We start from the raw sequence: 19386 nt of genomic DNA on the forward strand, positions 1-19386 counted from the left end.
TAGTGTTCATGTGAGATAGTGTCCATGTGAGATAGTGTCCATGTGAGATAGTGTCCATGTGAGATAGTGTCCATGTGAGATAGTGTCCATGTGAGATGGTGTCCACGTAAAAGAGGTTCTGAAACTCTCAGTGCATCAAATTTAATATTTATACTTTTGTATAATATTCTAGGGATCTACATTTTTTTCAGGTTGGGGCTTCAGGTGTTTGAAGAACTAACTTTGCGTCAGAGAAAATTATTCCTGTTTTCAGCTTATTTAAAGCTGGTTGTGGTACAGCTGTATGTGCTGACCTTAGTCAGTTGTTAGCCATTCATTATAAGTTTACGTACATCTTTTGTTTCTGTACAGCTTGGAGGCTGCTTCAGTAAGGAAGCCCTGTTGACAGTTGAGCAGAGCCATCAGTGTAAGCACAACCTATACCTATAATTGGTTAAGTAATAATTGTAATTACGAAGCAATAAGATGCTTATCTTAACATACTAAGAAGGTTAGGTAAGGTCGGTGTTTTCTATGAAGCTTTTCAAGGTAAACTAAAATATTCACAATAAATTAGTATGTCACTAATGCACTTATTTAATAAGTCAATATTGACTTAAAGAAAGTGCGAGAACGGGTTGTTTACTGAGGTTGGCTACATTTGTAACCCAGCCAGCTTGTATAGAGACTGGCCGCTGGTGCCGTGGCAACACATACTGCCCTGCCAACACCTCCACATTGTTTGGTGTTGTGTTCGAGTCTACCACGACCTTGCTACACAAGGTCGTGGTAACTGTTCTGCCGTATATGGTGTGGAGTTTCTGCTCCTCCCTTATGATAACACCTCTAGGGGAGCTTCAGTGATTTTCTTCAAGGCTTCATTCTTAATTGTTTCTACTGCTTTGAGCTTAGTGTTGGGGATATTAATGTGATGTAAGGCGCGCCTGTCAACGCTCAAATAATTATTATGTAGAACAGCCTGAGGATAAGAATATGCTACTAAGGGGTAAGAATACTGTAGAGTAGGAGATCACAACGCCAGGAAGACAGCCGGGAAGGGCAAGCATTTAGCTCATCAACATTACAATAACACACCAGTTGACCGTCGCTCAGAGTAATCAACGCCCTGATGAGATCAACCTTCCTTGTCACTCCACGGCCAACACTTAGCTGCATTGTGTTACTCTTTATCTTACTACATTATTTGTCTCACCACATAACTAACCACCGGACCACCACTCGGCCACCAGTCAGCCACCAGCCAGCCACCAGCCAGCCACCTACTCCACCACCACTCCAATATCCACCCTACAACCCTACCCCGCCACCCACAGACATGGCTTCCACGGGATTGGACTTAGCTCCTGACCTCAGGATTTACCCGGCCCGGGTTCAGACATGAGACAGGATCCATACGACCCAGTTAGCGGGTATGACCATTACAAGGCACGGAAATATTCGCGAGAACGTTTTCCTGGAGGCATATGTAGTTAGTTATTTGTGTGTGTGGGGTGGTGGATGTTATGGTGGGGAGAGGGTGTAGTGAGGGAAGTTGAGTGAGGTGGTGAATGTTGTAAGGGGTAGGGGGAATTTGTGTGGTAGGTGGAAATTGAAATTGAAATAAGTTTATTGAGGTAAAATACACATAGGGATGAGGTAGCTCAAGCTATTCTCACCCCGTTCAGTACATGGTGTTAATACATACATAGACACACATCACAAGCAATAAACATATTACCGAACATTCTGAGAGATAAACATATACATTTCCTGGGAGGTGGAAGTTGTGTGGGGAAGGGATGGTATGTGGGGGGGTGGGGACAGCTATATAGCACTGGGAAGGGGTCAGGATAAGGATTAGGGATGGGACGGGGGTAAGGAATCGATGCTGGCGATAGAGGAAGGTTACATCTCTGCCTTCCTTGAGTGGGTGGGAGGTGGGTGAGGTTTGTGGGTGGGTGGTGGCCGTGGGTGGGTGGATGACAGTTGTGTGGGAGAGTGCTAGGTGGGCAGGAGTGTTTTCCTCTTATCTTGAGATGATTTCGGGGCTTAGCGTCCCCGCGGCCTGGTCCTCGACCAGGCCTCCTTTTTGTTACACACGCCTCAGGAAGCAGCCCGTAGCAGCTGTCTTAACTCCCAGGTACCTATTTACCGCTAGGTAACAGGGGCATCAGGGTGAAAGAAACTGCCCATTTGTTTCCGCCTCCACCAGGGATCGAACTCGGAACCTCAGAACTACGAATCCGAAGCACTATCCACTAAGCTATCAGGTTTCCTCTTCATGTACATTATAATTTTTTCAGAGATCTGTGTTAATATACGTATTCATGTGTCTTATGGAAAGGAATGAGATTATCAGGCGAAAGCTCTAAGCCAGTAGAAGTATATAATGTATTTGGTGGGAATTAGTGCTTTTAGAGTCTAACAATATATATATATAAAACAGGGATTGACCATTTGGTTTTCCGTAACGTTTGTGCTTGTTTTGGTATTTGGTGTTGATCCCAGTCGCTCACTTATTTGGACAACCAACGTTCAGTCTGGGTGTTATCCGTTCTTCAGCCCCCCAGTGGTGTCTGTGCTGAAGGTGGGCGGCCTGTCCCCAGTAACATGTCTGTACCCAGTAACATGTCTGTGCCCAGTAACATGTATGTGCCCAGTAACATGTCTGTGCCCAGTAACATGTCTGTCCCCAGTAACATGTCTGTCCCCAGTAACATGTCTGTCCCCAGTAACATGTCTGTACCGCAGGTGATGGTCATGTTTTAGAGAGGTTCGTCTTACCATATAAATCGTTGCCATCTACGATGTATAGTTACTGGTATATGATTGGTGGAGGCCCGGGGTAGTGACGCCTGCCGTCTCCTGTCTTGGCCACTATCTGGCTAGTTTACGTTCCCGTAGAACCGTTCAGGCCTGTGCTCATAGTTCATTATGGCACTGCTGCTTTTTAGCCAAAGGTGCTGTAGAACGAGGAGGAGGAGGAAGACCAGGAGGAAGAGGAGGAGGAGGTCGAAAAAGAGGAGGAAGAAAAGGAGGACGAAAAAGAGGAGGAAGAGGAGGAGGAGGAGGACGTAAAAGAGGAGGAAGAGGAGGAGGACGTAAAAGAGGAGGAAGAGGAGGAGGACGTAAAAGAGGAGGAAGAGGAGAAGGACGTAAAAGAGGAGGAAGAGGAGGAGGACGTAAAAGAGGAGGAAGAGGAGGAGGACGTAAAAGAGGAGGAAGAGGAGGAGGACGTAAAAGAGGAGGAAGAGGAGGAGGACGTAAAAGAGGAGGAGGACGTAAAAGAGGAGGAAGAGGAGGAGGACGTAAAAGAGGAGGAAGAGGAGGACGACGAAAAAGAGGAGGAGGACGACAAAAAAAGAGGAGGAGGACGTAAAAGAGGAGGAAGAGGAGGAGGAGGACGACGAAAAAGAGGAGGAGGACGACAAAAAAAGAGGAGGAGGACGTAAAAGAGGAGGAAGAGGAGGAGGATGAGGAGGGGCAAAGATGACAAATAGGATTTAAATTTCTATTATTGGATGTCTTTTTAAGTTTCTTACGATGTGATTGGTTGTTGTGGAGTCTGTAAATCATTACATTACCGTTATGAATGTTACATGAATGACCTATTGAGAGGTTTTGAAAGCGAACACTTCGGTCTGAAATGTTTAAGCAGTGTTAGTCATTATTAGTGTAGTGGAAGAGGTGAGTGAGTAGAAAGCTGCTGCTGAATGAGTTGATTGTTGATCAACTGAGCTATCAGTGCAGTATGTCACGGTATTGAGGTGGTATGCCATCGAGGTTAGGCCTGCGTCCTTGATGGGACGCAAGTGATACATTTCCTTTCATGATTTTGAGGAAAGATCCGTCTCAGGTCCACGGCAGCAGTCGCCGAAGGTGGTGGTGGAGGCGAGGTGTCTGGTGCGGGGGGAATCGGGTCCTGATTTTGTTGCAAGATGTTTGGTTAATGATGTTGAATTGAACGTCATCCGTGTTTCATTGTACTGAAGTAGGTGAATGGCTGGTGGTGGTTACGTGGGTGTGGGGGTACCCTCTCTGTCTCAGTAGTAGGTGGGTGTGGGGGTACCATCTCTGTCTCAGTGGTAGGTGGGTGTGGGGGTACCCTCTCTGTCTCAGTGGTAGGTGGGTGTGGGGGTACCATCTCTGTCTCAGTGGTAGGTGGGTGTGGGGGCACCATCTCTGTCTCAGTGGTAGGTGGGTGTGGGGGTACCATCTCTGTCTCAGTGGTAGGTGGGTGTGGGGGCACCATCTCTGTCTCAGTGGTAGGTGGGTGTGGGGGCACCATCTCTGTCTCAGTGGTAGGTGGGTGTGGGGGTACCATCTCTGTCTCAGTGGTAGGTGGGTGTGGGGGTACCATCTCTGTCTCAGTGGTAGGTGGGTGTGGGGGTACCATCTCTGTCTCAGTGGTAGGTGGGTGTGGGGGTACCATCTCTGTCTCAGTGGTAGGTGGGTGGGGCACCGTCCCTCTGTCTCAGTGGTAGGTGGATTGGGCAGCAGTGTGGAGGATGTATGTGTACTGGAGGAGCCTGGCTACACTCGCCCTCCACTATTTGTAAACTACAACATGTGTGTAACTCCTCGGTACTTATCTACTGCAAAGTGAACAGAGGCATCAAGTGAAAACGCACTGCCCGCTTAAGCCTCCACCAACCCAACCAATGTTCACCATATTTACCAGTCTTCCTCCCTATCTATCTATTTACCTACCCTCCTCCCTATCTGCGTCCTTCCCTACCTCTATCCTACCTACCTTTATCCTTGTCTACATCCTTTCCTGTGCAGGCGATGAGTCACAATAACGTGGCTGAAGTATGTTGACCAGACCACACACTAGAAGGTGAAGGGACGACGACGACGTTTCGGTCCGTCCTGGACCATTCTCAAGTCGATTGTGGAGGATAATCGATTTGACAATCGACTTGAGAATGGTCCAGGACGGACCGAAACGTCGTCTGTCCCTTCACCTTCTAGTGTGTGGTCTGGTCTACATCCTTTCCTACCTACATATGTTGTTTGTCTTCAGGTGTCTGCGCCCTTCAATACCTTCCTCTCTACTCCCAGTACCCTCACCCTACACCCACACTTCTTAGCTCTTCCCCGCGCCAGATAATATCACACAATTTTCATTTTACCTTCCTCTCAGCCCTTGTCGCCCCATCACCGCCAGACTGACGCCACCACAATCACCGCCGTCGTCTCTTGGCCTTTAATGCCGACGCCACCGTCGCTGTCTCTCCTGCCGACGCCACCGTCGTTGTCTTCCCTGCCGACGTCACCGTCGCTGTCTCTCCAGCCGACGCCACCGACGTTGTCTTCCCTGACCACGCCACCGTCGCTGTCTCTCCTGACAGCGACGCCACCGTCGCTGTCTCTCCTGCCGACGCCACCGTCGCTGTCTCTCCTGCCGACGCCACCGTCGCTGTTTTCTCTGCCGACGCCACCGTCGCTGTCTCTCCTGCCGACGCCACCGTCGTTGTCTTCCCTGCCGACGCCACCGTCGCTGTCTCTCCTGCCGACGCCACCGTCGCTGTCTTCCCTGCCGACGCCACCGTCGCTGTCTCTCCTGCCGACGCCACCGTCGCTGTTTTCTCTGCCGACGCCACCGTCGCTGTTTTCTCTGCCGACGCCACCGTCGCTGTCTCTCCTGCCGACGCCACCGTCGTTGTCTTCCCTGCCGACGCCACCGTCGTTGTCTCCCCTACCGACGCCACCGTCGTTGTCTTCCCTACCGACGCCACCGTCGTTGTCTTCCCTGCCGACGCCACCGTCGTTGTCTTCCCTGCCGACGCCACCGTCGCTGTGTCTCCTGCCGACGCCACCGTCGCTGTTTTCTCTGCCGACGCCACCGTCGCTGTCTCTCCTGCCGACGCCACCGTCGCTGTTTTCTCTGCCGACGCCACCGTCGCTGTTTTCTCTGCCGACGCCGCCGTCGTTGTCTTCTCTGCCGACGCCACCGCCGTTCACCGTCTACGCCGTGGACAGCGCCGCCGCCTGTCTCGTCTCCACCACCACCACCAACAACACCACATCTCAGACAGTGACTACTACGAGGAACGGCCGTAAAGTTTGGGTGTTGAAGGGTGAAGCATCACGACAAGGGCTCTATATTTTGTGGCTAACAAACCTGAATGTATGGACACTTCAAGAGGGGGGGGGGGGGGGAGGGGAGGTCTGATTGCTGAGTGGACAGCGCTCTGGACTCTTAATCCTAGGGACCGGGTTCGATCCCCGGTGATGGCAGAAACAAATGGGCAGAGTTTCTTTCATCCTGATGTCCTTGATACCTAGCAGTAAATAGGTACCTGAGAGTTAGACAGCTGTTACGGGCTGCTTCCTGGGTGTGTGTGGGGGTGGGTGTGGGGGGGTGGGGTGGGGGGTGATAAAAAAATCAGTTGACAGTTGAGAGGCGGGCCGAAAGAGCAGAGCTCAACCCCCGCAAGCACAACTAGATGAATACTTGTTTAAGTTAAATTGATTAGTGAAATACTATTTATTAAATCAGAGTTAGACATTAATTTTGGATGCTTGGAAATTAGAGATTTTGTTCAAAATTTAACGTCAGAGTATCATGGAATTTGTAGCAACAGAGGTTCCACAGGTACATGTGGTGATGGGCACATGTACCATCAGGGCTCAAGATCGCCACCAGAGGTGCCAGATTCACCAAGCTGTTACACAAGCACTTACGAACCTGTACATCTTTCCTCAATCTTTGACGGCTTTGGTTACATTTATTAAACAGTTTACAAGCATGAAAACTTGCCAATCAACTGTTGTTATTGTTATAAACAGCCTCCTGGTGCTTCGGGGCTCATTAACTGTTTAATAATTGGAAACAAAGCCGCCAAAGATTGAAAAAAGATGTACAGGTTCGTAAGTGTTTGCGTAACTGCTTCTTTGCTTCTGGTGATGGGAGAGATGAGACCTGGATGGGGCTTCTCCAGACATTGATGCTAAGATAGTAGTAGCTGAGATGCAAGGAAACTTAAGGGATAATACATAATGAAAAGGAGAAAGTTCACAAGGATCAGTGAGAGAAAAGGCTCTGCGAAGTCACTCAATACCGAACCTATTTCCAGAGGCACACACATAATAGAACCACATCCCTGGAAACACAAACCGAAACTATCTCTATTTTCCGCTTGTTACAACCTGTAATAAAGTTGTTACATCTTGGCTTAACGTGTTTATGACGTATTAAAACGTTGTTACAACTTGCTATATTGCTTGTTATAATTGGTTAGAAGGTGTTAAAAATTATTCGAACGTTGTACCAACGTCGTAGTTTCGGTGTGTGTTTGGCGGGATCAGACATAAATAGGGAAGTGTGCATAAATTAACAAATATCCAAGAGGATTGAAAAATGGCGTCCGTCCACCTGCAGATGGCGGTGATAACGACTCACTCTAAGGGGACCTTAAGAGTTCAGACGGTGTCCTTACTAAGCAGTTATACCTCCTGTCTGTCTGTCTCTCGTCTAGGTGCCAGCGTCGCCATCAGAGACGCCGGTCGACAGGGACATTCGTGTGGGGGACGGGTCCCACTACATTGCCACCAACGCGAGACCGTCTTGTAAGATAAGATAGACAGTGAAATGTTTGAGGGCGTGACTTACACGATAGGCAGTTGAAGCCTTTGGAGGCGTGAGTTATTTGGGAGACAGTGAAATGTTTGAGGGCGTAACTTATATGGTAGACAGTGAAGTGTTTGAGTGCGTGAGTTACCGCGAGCGACATTAGTGTGCTTGTGGGCGAAAGTTACCGCTGTTATCTGTGATGGAAATATTGGCGGCGGGGCGTGGTGGAGAAGGGAACTATCAGGGGTAAAGTGCCAAGCCATCACGACTATGTAGCACTGGGAAGGGGGTCAGGATAAGGATTTGGGATGGGACGGGGGAAAGGAATGGTACCCAACCACTTGGACTGTCGGGGATTGAACGCCGACCTGCATGAAGCTAGACCGTCGCTCTACCGTCCAGCCCCAGTCGTTGGACTTGGGAGCTGCTGCCATCTTCTGTGGTGGAGAAGAAGATGGCAGCAGCTCCTAAATTTGCGGGAAACAAGAAAATATTGGAAGTGATGACTAATGTCCGATGGTGTGTGTGTGTGTGTGTGTGGTCACCTAGTTGTACTCACCTAGTTGTGCTTGCGGGGGTTGAGCTCTGGCTCTTTCGGCCTGCCTCTCAACTGTCAATCAACTGTTACTAATTACTAACTATTTCCCCCCCCCCCACGCACACACAGGAAGCAGCTCCGTAACAGCTGTCTAACACCCAGGTACCGATTTACTGCCGGGTAACAGGGTTAATTTTTCAGCTGACTGTATGACGACGAAAGGCTAACTAACTACACATTTCTATGTGTTGCTAACTACACATTTATATTCGTATGTTGAATTGTAGATATTGTACCAGCATCCACGATGGTACAGCAACTCAGGAATCTGTACAGCAGTTGATTGACAGATGAGAGGCGGGACCAGTGAGCCGGAGCTCAACGCCCGCAGGCACAACTAAGTGAGTACAACTCTGGGCTCATTGTTTGTGCCACCTGCGACAATCTCGCCCCCAGGCAGTTCTATAACATTGACCCTATAGAAGACAAATGTAGCCCAATAGATATCTACTGGTGGTAATATGTTTTTATGAGCTTAAAATGTGCAGCAGAGTTGATGTTTTTATGGTGGTAAACCTGTGGGTGGAGAGGGGTTACGGTGGGCTAAAATAGGTTGCCTAGAGAGGCTAGGTAGGCCTACAACACAACTACTTTTCTGAACTATGAGAGAGTATGGACCATACTCAATCGACTTGAGAATGGTCCAGGACGGACCGAAACGTCGTCGTCCCTTCACCTTCTAGTGTGTGGTCTGGTCAACATCAGTATATAGTATGGTACTTTGAAATCATGCTACAATTTAAGCAGAAGGTTGAAATATTAATATTTATAGCACATTAAATAAAAAGCTCATGACAATTTTGAAGTGAATCTTAATAGAGCACTGTGAGATGATGTTCAGAATTGTGTTACAATGCTGAAAGTTTAAATTGTATGTGGTACGGGTCTGGTACATATAAATTCCAAATATAAATATAATATTTTTCTGAATTTACCCGAGGAGCTTTCATCTCTAGTGACCTCGACGGGAACAGGAAGCCGCCGGCTTGTCGGAGGTTATCGTGCGACGATCCCCCGGCATCAGGGCACGATATCCCATGGCATAAGGGCACAAGACTCAGCAGTTTGGGGAGCAACTATTTTTTTTTGTTTCCCAGATATTAAGCTTAGGAGAAAGTGCTGATGTAATTATGAAGTAACTAAATGATGTAGTCGCGATGATGTCCCTCTTACTGTGACAGAGAGGGACAGTCACCTGGCGTGTGACAGAGAAGGACAGTCACCCGGAGAGGGACAGTCATCTGGTGCTTGATAGAGAGGGACAGTCACCCAGTGCGAGACAGGGAAGGACAGTCGGCAAAGAGGAACGACCCCCCAAACTGAAGGCAATGTGATGCTCGCTGCTGCTGTACCTGGCCAGTCTGGCCCCTCATCTCTCCGAGGGCCCCTTAAGAGGGCCCTGACAGACAAACAAGCTGCCGGGGGCCCCCTTCTCAACTCTGGCGGGTCTTGCCTCTCCTGGTCCTCACCCCCGCCGCCCCTCTGGCGGTACTTGTGCCTCGCGGCACCACTCTCCTCCCGCCCTCTGGACCAACCTCTCCCCTCAGACAACACTGCCCTCTGTGCTGCTTAAGGATCTGTATGTTGGTCATTGAGTGGAGAGTAAGGGGAGAGGGGGAAAGTGAAGTTGGGGTCTAGTGGAGAGGGGGCAAAAGGAGGGAGAAAGATTGAAAAGGCTAGAAGAGAGGGAAGCGGAGATCGTAAACGCGAAGGGACAGCCACAGATCGACATGACGAAAGGGACCGAGTAACTAAATCTTTTAATTAAGGAGCACCGACCTTAACCGACGGAGCCCTTAATGAGGTTATTATCGTGATGATGTATCATTCAATTAAGGGCATATTTGGCACGGTGTGTGGATGATTATATACTACTGCAGCTATGAAGATGGTGGTGGGGAATAAGGTCTGGGGTGAAGGAATTTCTCCACTCCTTACCCTCATGGCCTCCAAGGTTCACCACCACCACGTAATTTGACTCAGAAATCCCCCAACGCCAAAATATGATGTACTATATATCACTGATCCTCGTTAATTTGGCGGCCTCTTACGTTTTCCCTTCGTGTGTCCATCGGTTAGGTTAGGTTAGGTTCAGGCAATTTAGTACATTATTTATCTGACGTTGCGGCAGCTGGAGAGAACCCGGGCTGGTGCCCTAGCGGAGAGTGTGCTGACTCGCAAGAATAAAATATTCAAGTAAGCAGGGCTTGGTGAAGAAATCGGATCCCAGTCGCAACACTCCCGCGGGTCAGGTATTTTTAGGGGACTTGAGAGAGAGAGAGAGAGAGAGAGAGAGAGAGAGAGAGAGAGAGAGAGAGAGAGAGAGAGAGAGAGACAGTGAGAGAGAGAGAGAGAGAGAGAGAGAGAGAGAGAGAGAGAGAGAGAGAGAGAGAGAGAGAGAGACAGTGAGAGAGAGAGAGAGAGAGAGAGAGAGAGAGAGAGAGAGAGAGAGAGAGAGAGAGAGAGAGAGAGAGAGAGAGAGAGAGACGAAGATAGAGAGAGACAGAGCCAGAGCCAGAGAGAGAGAGAGAGAGAGAGAGAGAGAGAGAGAGAGAGAGAGAGAGAGAGAGAGAGAGAGAGAGAGAGAGAGAGAGAGAGAGAGAGAGAGAGAGCACCCATTGAGGACTGGACCTATCCACAAGACCCGGATGCTGTGTGATAATGGTCCCTATAACTCAGCGAGGAACGCGGGGATGACATATAAAATGGCATCAATTTGGCACTAAGACCCATAACTAGGAGGCCTTGCACTCCATTATGCTTGGCTGTGTCCACGGGCGTGTCCTGCAACAGTTGCAGCTTTGTTACTACGTTTATTAATGTATCTATTAAAATAGGTAGCAAAGTTCCTCATGGTATAATTGCATAGAGGATAAATCCTTGTGAAAAGTTTGAATGTTTAGATAACAATAGGTTTATTTACACTACCTGCAATGAAATAAAAGGATGCTCGATGTTACGTTGCTTAAGTGGCAAGAAAGAATTACTAATAAAGAATTTTACCGAGCGCGTAGGTTCAATAGATTACAGGTTTCGTGAATGAACGTGGTTGATGGGGTTCTGGGAGTTCTTCTACTCCCCAAGCCCGGCCCGAGGCCAGGCTTGACTTGTGAGAGTTTGGTCCACCAGGCTGTTGCTTGGAGCGGCCCGCAGGCCCACATACCCTCCACAGCCCGGTTGATCCGGCTGTTGTGGAGTCCAGCGCCAGAACAAGTACTGGTTTACGACTGAATGGCAACTGACATCGTTCTGAGGTTGACACTTTTGGGGTTCCTTAGGCAGAGGATTACTGGAATGATCAGTGTATGCACCGTTTATACATGGTATATAAGCTGTGTGGAATTCGTTTCTCGTTATACAACACCAAGGAACGAATTTGTATTACTACTACTGCTGCTGCTGCTGCTGCTGCTACTGCTACTACTACTACTATTTCGTTCATTGGTGTTGTGTTAGGAGAAACTACTGGTTGCAGCTCTCCTCGTGAGTGGTGTCTGGGAAGCTCATGGGTGACTGTATCCTTGTAGTAACACAGTGGGTCACGACGGGCACCTCCTCACGCGAGCTTACTTAATTAACACGCGAACTGTATCTTATTTGAATAAGGTATATTCAGGTGGAGGGAGAGTTGTTGTGCAGTCTTAGTGGAGGGAGGGAGTGAGGGAGGGTGAAGAAGCTGTGTCCTGGTAATGGTGGGGGAGAGTAAAGGTGGAAGGGAGGGGAAGGAAGGGAGAGGGAAGGAAGGGAGAGGGAAGGAAGGGAGAGGGAAGGAAGGGAGAGGGAAGGAAGGGAGAGGGAAGGAAGGGAGAGGGAAGGAAGGGAGAGGGAAGGGTGGTGTCCTCGTCCTAATAAAGGGTCAAGTGTCCCCTGGTAGGTAGAAGGGAGAGGCGGGAGGGAGAGGTTAATGTACACCCTTAGAGCTGTATTGGGGAATGTGGATTAGCTGGTAGATTGGAGAGGCATAATGGCTGGAGATGTGGGATAGATTTCCGCGGTGGGAAGGAAGAGGTGTGGTAGTGGAAAAGCATGCCTTAATGGCGCTGATAAACTCGTATTTTCCTGTATTTTTTAACCTAGGAATAAAGGTATCAGACATCGTTAAACTCAAGTTTAACGATGATAACAAAGCAGACATAACATTCGTCAGGAAAATGAGAGGGTGGATTATGATCTTACTGTTCTAATCTTACGCAGTCCGTCACCAGTACTGCTCGGTACTTAGTTCCCCTTTCAGAGCAGGAAAGAAAGCAAGACGAAATAGAGGGAATACAGAGAACATATATGGCACGTGTAGGTACGGTAAAGCACTTAAATTATTGGTACCCCTCTTATTAAAGCTCTCAAATTGTACCCTCTAGACAGGAGACGGGAGAGGTATAACATTATATATATATAGAAGATACTGGGGTCCCATGCCTGTGTCAGGTAAGTCCACTACGGGCTCACCGTAGCCCGTGCTACTTGCCCCGCTCCTGTGCCAGGTAAGTTACGGGCTCACCATAGCCCGTGCTACTTGAAACTTATTCCGAGTATCTGAATCTATAACAACATGGGGTCCCATGCCCCAAATGTGCGCAGCAAAACAATAACTTACCGGATCGAAAGATATGTTAGGAAATGCAGAAGAGTGATGCCATAGTGATGCCAAGAGTGATGGTGCCATAGGCACACTCCGAGAACACTGTATGGACGGACATCAGAGGCCCACTGCACTTTAATATCCTCCCAACAGATGAAAGAAATATTGCCGGGACATAAGGAGAGGTGCTCAAGAAAGAATGAGACAAGTTCCTGCTGGAAGTGTCGGACCAACCGGATTGTAATGGTCATTTGGCCCTGAGGAACGCTCCCCACAACAGCCAGCTAGATCAGGTTGTGACAAGACAAGCCTGGCCCCAAGCCTGGCCCCAAGCCTGGCCCCAAGCCTGGCCGCAAGCCTGGCCTCAAGCCTGGCCCCAAGCCTGGCCCCAAGCCTGGCCCCAAGCCTGGCCCCAAGCCTGGCCCCAAGCCTGGCCCCAAGCCTGGCCCCAAGCCTGGCCCCAAGCCTGGCCTTGGGAGTAGAAATCCCAGAACCCACTCCAGGTATACTGTAATATATTTTATGTTTTCATGGATCTTTACTGACAATTAGTTATTTATCTATTTACCTGAAAGTAACTAAGAAAGAAAGAAAGAAGCCGGTCGGCCGAGCGAACAGCACGCTGGACTTGTGATCCTGTGGTCCTGGGTTCGATCCCAGGCGCCGGCGAGAAACAATGGGCAGAGTTTCTTTCACCCTATGCCCCTGTTACCTAGCAGTAAAATAGGTACCTGGGTGTAAGTCAGCTGTCACGGGCTGCTTCCTGGGGGTGGAGGCCTGGTCGAGGACCGGGCCGCGGGGACACTAAAGCCCCGAAATCATCTCAAGATAACCTTAAGATAAGATAACTAGCGCTATTAGGATTAAACCATATTTGTGTAAGATAGATTTGGCCACATCTAACATCTTCGGCCACAGTAACATCAGTACGTAGATGGTCCCCTTACCTGGTGGAAGGTAAGCCAGTGCACACGCTCATTCTGTTTACTGCTTGAGCTTAACTACTCTCAGTCGTGTTAACAGCGTCACTAACGGCAGGAACAGTTGGAGCGTGAGCTCGATGCCTCCTTAAGGATGCCACGGGTAACAGCCCAATTAAAAGGAGTGAACGTAGCTGCCTTGTTAAGAGGGGACGGCGGCATAGCACCTTGATCATCACCCGGCGACGGGCATCTCGCATGTCAATTAGTGGCTGGATCTGGCACGGTTCCTCCCCTCTAACCCAGACTATACCTCTTCACTTCCCCTCACTCACCCTCAGATAACTCCCCACTTCCCCCTCACCCCTCAGATAACTCCCCACTTCCCCCTCACCCTCAGATAACTCCCCACTTCCCCCTCACCCTCAGATAACTCCCCACTTCCCCCTCACCCTCAGATAACTCCCCACTTCCCCTCACCCTCAGATAACTCCCCACTTCCCCCTCACCCTCAGATAACTCCCCACTTCCCCCTCACCCTCAGATAACTCCCCACTTCCCCCTCACCCCTCAGATAACTCCCCACTTCCCCCTCACCCTCAGATAACTCCCCACTTCCCCCTCACCCCTCAGATAACTCCCCACTTCCCCCTCACCCTCAGATAACTCCCCACTTCCCCCTCATCCCTCAGATAACTCCCCACTTCCCCCTCACCCCTCAGATAACTCCCCACTTCCCCCTCATCCCTCAGATAACTCCCCACTTCCTCCTCATCCCTCAGATAACTCCCCACTTCCCCCTCACCCTCAGATAACTCCCCACTTCCCCCTCACCCTCAGATAACTCCCCACTTCAGCATCTTATTTGTATATTAAAGTTACAACTATATTTTTGAAGCATCAATGATCATACAATACATATTGTATACACATACAATTGTGTGTATACGTTTGTATCGTATTTTGTTGTATTATATGATAAAAGTTACATTGAAATGAGTGTAGAATTCTGGTTATATACCAGGGTGACTGGCACTGGTTGTATACCAGGGTGACTGGCACTGGTTGTATACCAGGGTGACTGGTACTGGTTGTATACCAGGGTGACTGGTACTGGTTGTATACCAGGGTGACTGGCACTGGTTGTATACCAGGGTGACTGGCACTGGTTGTATACCAGGGTGACTGGCACTGGTTGTATACCAGGGTGACTGGCACTGGTTATATACCAGGGTGACTGGTACTTGTTATATACCAGGGTGACTGGCACTGGTTATATACCAGGGTGACTGGCACTGGTTATATACCAGGGTGACTGGTACTTGTTATATACCAGGGTGACTGGCACTGGTTATATACCAGGGTGACTGGCATTCAACACCCTTGTCTTCGTGTGCTGGAGAAGATGTGGTGTCAAATGATGCGAGATGAATATCACACACACACACACACACACACACACACACACACACACACACACACACACACACACACACACACACACACACACACACACACACACACACACACATTTGAGATGGTGTATGCACGCATGGATGTGGGCCAGGATGCGTATACTCACCTGGACCCCGCGCCTCCTATCCATTAACCACCCGGTGAGACGCATGTTTAACGCCCCACTGAGTTTGTCGTGTTCACACTACAATGCGTGTTTGTACATTATGCTTCTACTTCATTTATTAATGTATTCTAAATATTTTCCTGATATTTAAGGGTCGTTGATTATCTGTTTTATTCAGGTGTTCAGTTTCTCCGCCTTTTCATTTCATCTGTTCAAATGCTAAAAATATGTGAGACATTATATATATGTTTTAAATTAGAAAGACTTCTATTTTATAAACGTCAGTTACGCTATGCACTAAAAAAATACATCTCTAAAATCATTAATTTTACTTTTCCTGATATAAATAACTTTTTATTTGCCATTGACATAAATTAAATTAATTTGACTGTGGTTCGAGCGATTTCTCCAAATATAGCTCAAAATGTATCTAAAAGGCTGCAATTACTTGTGTTATGATAAATATAAATTTGAGCTATTAAAAAAAAAATATCCAGGGAATGCACACACTGCTTGAAGAAGTGCTTGCCTGCCATATCTCCTCCGTGGGGGGTCCTTGTTTATACAGTTTCTCTGTGCTTTAAGGCACAGATAAATTAGATAAATAAGGTAAATAAATTGTGTTCCCCTTTACTGCTGTGGCTGCTTTTTCCATCGTCTGTGTGTGTGTGTGTATTCACCTAGTTGTATTCATCTAATTGTATTTACCTAGTTGTGCTTGCGGGGATTTGAGCTCTGCTCTTTCAGCCCGCCTCTCAACTGTCAATCAATCAACTTTAACTACTAACTAATGTTTTTTTTGAACACACACACACACACACACACACACACACACACACACACACACACACACACACACACACACCTAGGAAGCAGCCCGTAACAGCTGACTAACTCCCAGGTACCTATTTACTGCTAGGTAACAGGGGGCAACAGGGCTAAAGAAACTTAGCCCATCTCGTTCCACCGACGCCAACAATCGAACCCAAGCCACAGGATTACGAGTCCCTTACACTGTCCACTGAGCTACCAGACCCCCCCCCCCCCCTGTGTGTGTGTGTGTAAGTGCATTTAGGCGTATACTTGAGTAAGGAGCATGGTCATTGCCCCCCTCCCCCCCAGGGCGTAGCGAACACCCCCATAATTATGAGGAGTGTGGGGCGTGTTTATGGTGTTGTGGTGCTCGCTGGCTGCCACAGTCATACCATTGTTGGGCGGGAACACTCCGGCCACCAGCCTCTAGTTGAGAACGACCACGCCTGCCCGCACCCTCGGCCCTCCCACACGTACGTACGCATGCCCGCATCATGCGCCCGTATCATGCCTGCACATGCGTCCGTATCGTGCCTGCACATGCGCCCGTATCATGCCTGCACATGCGCCCGCATCATGCCTGCACATGCGCCCGTATCGTGCCTGCACATGCGCCCGTATCATGCCTGCACATGCGCCCGTATCATGCCTGCACATGCGCCCGTATCATGCCCGTACATGCGCCCGCATCATGCCTGCACATGCGCCCGTATCATGCCCGTACATGCGCCCGCATCATGCCCGCACATACGCCCGCATGTGCGTGCACGCACATACACACACACACACATGATTTTTCAGAGGGTATAGACTCATTCCTCTCAATGTTTTTTGATGATGCCAAATTTACGAGAAGTATTAAGACAGAGGAAGACAACATGCAGCTACAATATAACCTGTACAAACTGAATAACCAACAAATGGCTATTAGAGTTTAACCCCAGCAAATGTAAAGTAATGAAGAAAGGTGTAGAGAGCAGAAGGCCAGATACAAGGTACCATTTGGGAGATAAAATCCTTCAAGAATCAGAGAGAGAAAGACCTGGGGGCTGGTATCACGCTAGACCTGTCCCCTAAAACCCAGATCCAAAGGATATTATCAGCGGCATATGCTAAGTTGGCCAACATAAGAACTATGCCTTTAGAAATTTGCGTAAGTAGGCGTTTAGAGTCTTGTATACCACGTATGTCAGACCAATCCTGCAGCAGCAAAAGCGTGGGATCCGTACATAGTTAAGCTCAAGACTAAACATTTACATTTATTTCTGTAGACTGATGATAATATACAAATAGTATGCTCAGGTGGAATGGTTGGTATGCTCAGGGGAATGGTTGGTAAGGTCAGGTGGAATGGTTGGTATGGTCAGGTGGAATGGTTGGTATGGTCAGGTGGAATGGTTGGTATGGTCAGGTGGAATGGTTGGTATGGTGAGGTGGAATGGTTGGTATGGTCAGGTGGAATGGTTGGTATGGTCAGGTGGAATGGTTGGTATGGTCAGGTGGAATGGTTGGTATGGTGAGGTGGAATGGTTGGTATGGTCAGGTGGAATGGTTGGTATGCTCAGGTGGAATGGTTGGTATGGTCAGGTGGAATGGTTGGTATGCTCAGGTGGAATGGTTGGTATGCTCAGGTGGAATGGTTGGTATGGTCAGGTGGAATGGTTGGTATGGTCAGGTGGAATGGTTGGTATGCTCAGGTGGAATGGTTGGTATGGTCAGGTGGAATGGTTGGTATGGTCAGGTGGAATGGTTGGTATGCTCAGGTGGAATGGTTGGTATGCTCAGGTGGAATGGTTGGTATGCTCAGGTGGAATGGTTGGTATGGTCAGACGTAAAAGTGTTTTGTACGTTCAGTCAGTAACACAATAGATGTAGGATCGGTGGAACGATTCCAGCTCACATATATATACGTTAGACTGCTACCAAAATATACTTTCTTGTAGGCATATATCATTGAATGTGACAGAAAAGGCGAGATTAATGATTCTTGCGCGAATCTTCTCTAATTTTTCTTGCGTTTTTCTTCCCTTGAGAGGGACGTTGAAAATTTAATAACTCAAAAATTAATAAAAGTTTGGATAATTTATTAATTATATCTATCCAAATGAATTTGGGTGGATGTAAGTTGGCACTATTTCCCATGGCGTAATAGGCTTTATGTACTTTACTTTTGTGTTTTTATAATGTTGAAAATAGGCAGGTTAACTATTTAGTGAGAGTGATAGAGAATATAGTGTACAGCACTCTTCAGAACCCCAAATTCTACCTCTCCAACATCTTCCTTACTCTTAAGTATTGTTGTTTCAGATTTAGCTACTCAGGACGAAGTGTCCATGTAGCACGGGCTATGGTGAGCCCGTAACACTCTTAAGTAGCCCTCCTGAAGTTCCCAGTTAAGTTGCACAGGATGGGGAGAGACGCAAGGTGAGTCTCGAGGGGCTCAGTACCTACCGTCGAGGACGAGCGTCTGCCCTTGGCACTCCACAGGCACCAGTGCCCCGAGCCAAGAGTTTTATCAGTGGTTATACATTTCTGGGCACGTGCCCGACCTTATATACCCCCCTACCCGTCTCCCTCAGGACACGACAGACATGGTTGTAATGAGATTGTATTGAGGTGTGGAGGTGATGCCCTACTCTACACGTAGAGTAGGGCATGGGTACCCTACCCATGCCCTACTGAGGCCAGTGTAGGGCATGTGTTGGGGTGGGTGCATGAAGGTAGTTTAAATTTTAAATTTTGCCCCGAGGGGCGAGTTTATTGGGCAGCGCCACTCATCTTGTGAGTGAACATATCGCCATAGCAGCATGTACAACACTCCCCAATAGGAAGAAAACCCGCTGGGTTGTTCATCCTGTCACTTGTACCCAGACACAGCTGGGACTTGCTTAACTGTCTCAAGTGAACAGCTCCTCAAACAAGAAGATTAACATTTATCAACCCTTAAAAGCTTACGTTATCTTGCGGGTGCAAAATGGGGAAATCTTTTAAGAACAGTATCAATATTTGACAAATAGTGTTTTCCTAACTCAAACAATGTGGGGTTTATTATTCTACAGTTATTCCTAATGTCTCTCAGGTGTTCACATTCACGTAGATAGTGGTCAAGGCGGTGTCCATCACTCTCACCACAGATTCTGCAACTTCGCTGATCAACTGTTGTTTCCATTCCAAATCTCCATGGATATTTGTATCCAAGACGGATTCTCGCTATTACTGATTCTCTCCCTCGTCGTCCTCCTCTTCGGCCATAATGATTGGGATTGCCAGCTGCAACCATGTTGTACCATCGTACAGATTCACTGGTTTGTGCTTCTATCCTCCTTTCCTCAGTTA

General features: G+C 48.2%; 2 protein-coding genes across 2 annotated transcripts; one reads left to right on the forward strand and one right to left on the reverse strand.

Moving 5' to 3' along the window:
- Positions 1 to 3946: 3946 nt before the first annotated feature.
- LOC138357605 (ESX-1 secretion-associated protein EspI-like) lies at positions 3947 to 4411 on the reverse strand. The gene has a single exon (XM_069314588.1). It carries the CDS (start codon positions 4409 to 4411, stop codon positions 3947 to 3949), a length of 465 nt encoding a protein of 154 aa, XP_069170689.1.
- A 135-nt stretch (positions 4412 to 4546) lies between these two features.
- Positions 4547 to 6045, forward strand: LOC138357608 (ice-structuring glycoprotein-like). Its single transcript, XM_069314598.1, has 2 exons — positions 4547 to 4563; positions 5334 to 6045. Exons 1-2 carry the CDS (start codon positions 4547 to 4549, stop codon positions 6043 to 6045), a joined length of 729 nt encoding a protein of 242 aa, XP_069170699.1.
- The last annotated feature ends 13341 nt before the right edge of the window (positions 6046 to 19386 follow it).

Source organism: Procambarus clarkii, chromosome 7 (assembly GCF_040958095.1).
Source record: "Procambarus clarkii isolate CNS0578487 chromosome 7, FALCON_Pclarkii_2.0, whole genome shotgun sequence".
In the NCBI taxonomy this organism is placed as follows: domain Eukaryota; kingdom Metazoa; phylum Arthropoda; class Malacostraca; order Decapoda; family Cambaridae; genus Procambarus; species Procambarus clarkii.

Coding starts and splice junctions, on each gene's coding strand:
- LOC138357605 (XM_069314588.1), bottom strand. CDS start 4,411: ATGGTACCCCCACACCCACCTACCACTGAGACAGAGATGGTACCCCCA.